This window comes from Urtica dioica, chromosome 2, assembly GCF_054948205.1.
Source record: "Urtica dioica subsp. dioica isolate 48M chromosome 2, U.dioica_male_clone48M_v1_H2, whole genome shotgun sequence".
Lineage (NCBI taxonomy): Eukaryota > Viridiplantae > Streptophyta > Magnoliopsida > Rosales > Urticaceae > Urtica > Urtica dioica.
The window spans coordinates 38373698-38376694 of record NC_142757.1 but is presented as its reverse complement, the minus strand read 5'-3'; the positions used below and the strand labels follow the sequence as shown (position 1 = coordinate 38376694).

At 36.5% G+C, this 2997-nt stretch overlaps 1 protein-coding gene across 3 annotated transcripts; it reads left to right on the top strand.

Moving 5' to 3' along the window:
• The first annotated feature begins 706 nt into the window (after positions 1–706).
• On the top strand, positions 707–2443 carry LOC149404634 (phospholipase D delta-like). Of its 3 annotated transcripts, XR_016295442.1 has the most exons (5): positions 707–1005; positions 1145–1234; positions 1463–1607; positions 1711–2076; positions 2184–2443. XR_016295442.1 is itself a non-coding variant. In XM_089606724.1 (4 exons), the coding sequence occupies exons 3-4, from the start codon at positions 1657–1659 to the stop codon at positions 2187–2189; spliced, it is 426 nt and encodes a 141-aa protein (XP_089462850.1). In that variant the 5' UTR covers positions 707–1005; positions 1145–1234; positions 1463–1656; the 3' UTR covers positions 2190–2443. The 3 variants fall into 3 exon arrangements, 2 of the variants coding, with proteins under 2 accessions (XP_089462850.1, XP_089462851.1); XM_089606724.1 differs by having other exon boundaries at positions 1463–2076; XM_089606725.1 differs by lacking the exon at positions 1145–1234 and having other exon boundaries at positions 1463–2076.
• Positions 2444–2997: the final 554 nt, after the last annotated feature.

Sequence of the window (2997 nt, the reverse complement as noted above, 5' to 3'; positions counted from 1 at the left end):
TAATAAAAAATATTTAATTATTTAAACTGTTTAAATATTAAAAGTATTTAAAATAATAGAAAATAGTATTATACTCTTTAAAATATTGACACATCATCAAAAAGTTAAACTTAACGTCCAAATACTGACGGAAGTGACAAGTTGTAACACGTGTCTAAGTTCTGAGATTAGTTATGCAACATTTTCGAGTCTAAGGGGTGAAATGAAATCGAGTTACGAGTCCAGGGGATAAAAAATGAATTAATTCTAATTGTTATTATGAAATTATAATTATATACATAATTTCGGCAGTATAGCTTTACAGGATTGCGAAGTCAAAGTCATATATAACAAAAAATCCCCCAAATTGAATAATAAAATAAAACAAAAAGTAAAATAAATGTATAAGTTGTACCAGATGTTATTCATTTACCTATAATGATACCAAAAATTTCAAAAATAAATTGAACATGACCATAAATGAAAATTATAATATATTTTTTAATAAATTAAACATATATATGTTTATATATCTTATTAAGAACTATGATTTGTTAAATGAATCTACTTACTCTCATTAAAAGACCCAAAAATTTTAAGCAAAAAAACGTTTCGTCACTCTCCTCAATCGCCACGTGGCACATTTTAAGTTTTTTTAATGGGCTGAAACAATTAATGCATCAGTGTTTTTTTTTTACTTTGCTGAGCTCTTGGTTTTCCCATTTTCCCTTTTCAGATTGTTCTTTCTTTTTTCTTTTCCTGTTTTGTTTGTGTGAGAGGGATTGAGCGAGGGGATTGAGCGAGAGAGAGATAGCGAGAGTGAGAGGGCGAAACAGAGACAGAGATATTCAGCGGGAGAGAGAGAGAGAGACTGGAAGGTTTGACGACGAAGAGAAAGCGCGAGACAAAGCTCAATGAGGATCGATCGAATCTCGCCGTGAAGGATTCAGAGTCGCTGGTCTACGACGAGATTCTGTTCTTAGCTAATCGTTTAGAACAAAATATAAATTTGGTGCTTCAGCCAAGGTAATAGATATACTGCTCTTAGAATTTATTTAAAGTGTCAAGCAGAATAGTTATTGCCATACTATCTTGCTTTTATTTTTATTTTCCAGTAAATTTGTCACTCTCACCCACTCTCACCAAAAGTTTCTTTCTTTTCTAGGAATGCAACGTAACAAAAAAAAAAACAGGCTCGTATTACACTTTTTGACGAAACAACAGACTTGTAAAATAAACAACACTCTATTTACAGGTAATATTTTATTGTTTTAGCAATACATTAGTGAATGAATTTGAATATTTTGCATCACGACTTTACGTTAACTGTTATTGTCGAAAGTTAAAAATGCTTTCTATTAACTTGATCACCTATTGTGATTTGCACATTTATTATTTACTAAATTATTGTTTGCTTATAAATAACTTTGTTTTCATTCATGCTTCACATTCCTCTTTTAATTGTTTTCCTTTTCATCTGCAGTTGAGAATGCTGGTCTCGTTTAGATCAAACCATATCATACAGTGGTCTTCGTTAAGACGGAAGAAAACTGAAGTTTCTAGACTGATCTAGCTTTTTGTTATAGAAACACCCTGGGACAGCTTATTTATTGCTGGTGCGTTTCAAGGTAAATTCATTTAACTACGGGAAAATCATCACCAGCAACCCACGTCACAATGTGCCTCGCCGGGGCGCGCGTTGCTCACACGCGTGTGATTCCAAACTCACAGAATCCGTTCGGGAAGCTGCTCTATTTTCTGGCTCGGAAAGCCGGTTCGGTGACTCTGTACCAGGACGCTCACTCACCGGATCCAACACCTGAAGAAATCGAATTGGAGAACGGAAAATCGTACGATCAAGAGAATTGCTGGGAAGATATATGCCACGCGATATTGGAGGCTCATCATCTGATATACATTGTTGGTTGGTCCATTTTTCACAAAGTGAAAGTGGTTAGAAAACCGACAAGGCCTTTGCCAAACGGCGGGGATTTGAGCCTCGGAGATTTGCTTAAATTCAAGTCTCAGGAAGGCATCAGACTTCTTATGATCATTTGGGATGATAAGACCTCTCACCACAACTTCTTTCTAAAGACGGTACTAATTAATCATTGTCTTCATTATTATTTGAGAGACTTGCTCTTTTTGGTACAGTAAGTGTTAACTCAACATACATATAACAGCGTTGCTTAATTTGATGGCAGAAATGAGTGATCGAAACGCACGATGAAGAAACGAAGAAGTTCTTCAAGCACTCGTCGGTGACTTGCGTGTTGTCGCCGCGGTATGCGAGCAGTATGCTCAGCATTTTTAAGCATCAGGCATGAATATATCATGTTCCAGTAACATTTTCACCTTTATAAATATTCCTTTTATGTTTTATTTTCTTCTAAATTGACTCTTATTTTCTTATGTGGTGCTGAGGTGAAAAGTTCATTTTCAGCTTGTAGGAACTCTGTTTACGCATCATAAAAAATGTGTAATTGTGGACACACAAGCTTGGGGTAATAACTGGAAGATAACTTCATTTCTAGGAGGTTTAGACCTCTATGATGGCCGTTACGACACACCTCAGCACCGGCTGTTTCGTGATCTATACACTGCGTTTGACGGAGATTTTCAGAACCCAACTTTTTCTGTGAGTGTCAATTTCTACGTCTCCTTTTTGTAAATACCAAAGAATTGATGAACAGGTTATAATGTGTTTTACTTGGCGGTGTCAAAAAACAGAGCGGAACGAAGGGACCGAGGCAGCTATGGCATGACTTGCACTGCAAAATCGAAGCCCCTGATGCGTATGACGTGCTCACTAATTTCGAGCAGCGGTGGAAAAAAAGCCACGAAACAGTTCGGAATTGGGGCAAAGGTTAAAGAAGGTATCTCATTGGCACGACAATTATTTGATAAAGTTGGAACGCATATCGTGGATCCTTAATCCTTCTTCATCTGTTACAATAGACGATCCTGCATTATGGGTTGCCAAGCATGAAGAGCCTCAGAACCGGCGTGTCCAGGTTT

Bases quoted from the DNA above. Each gene is read 5' to 3' on its own strand.
- LOC149404634 (XM_089606725.1), top strand. From the start codon at position 1,657: ATGTGCCTCGCCGGGGCGCGCGTTGCTCACACGCGTGTGATTCCAAAC.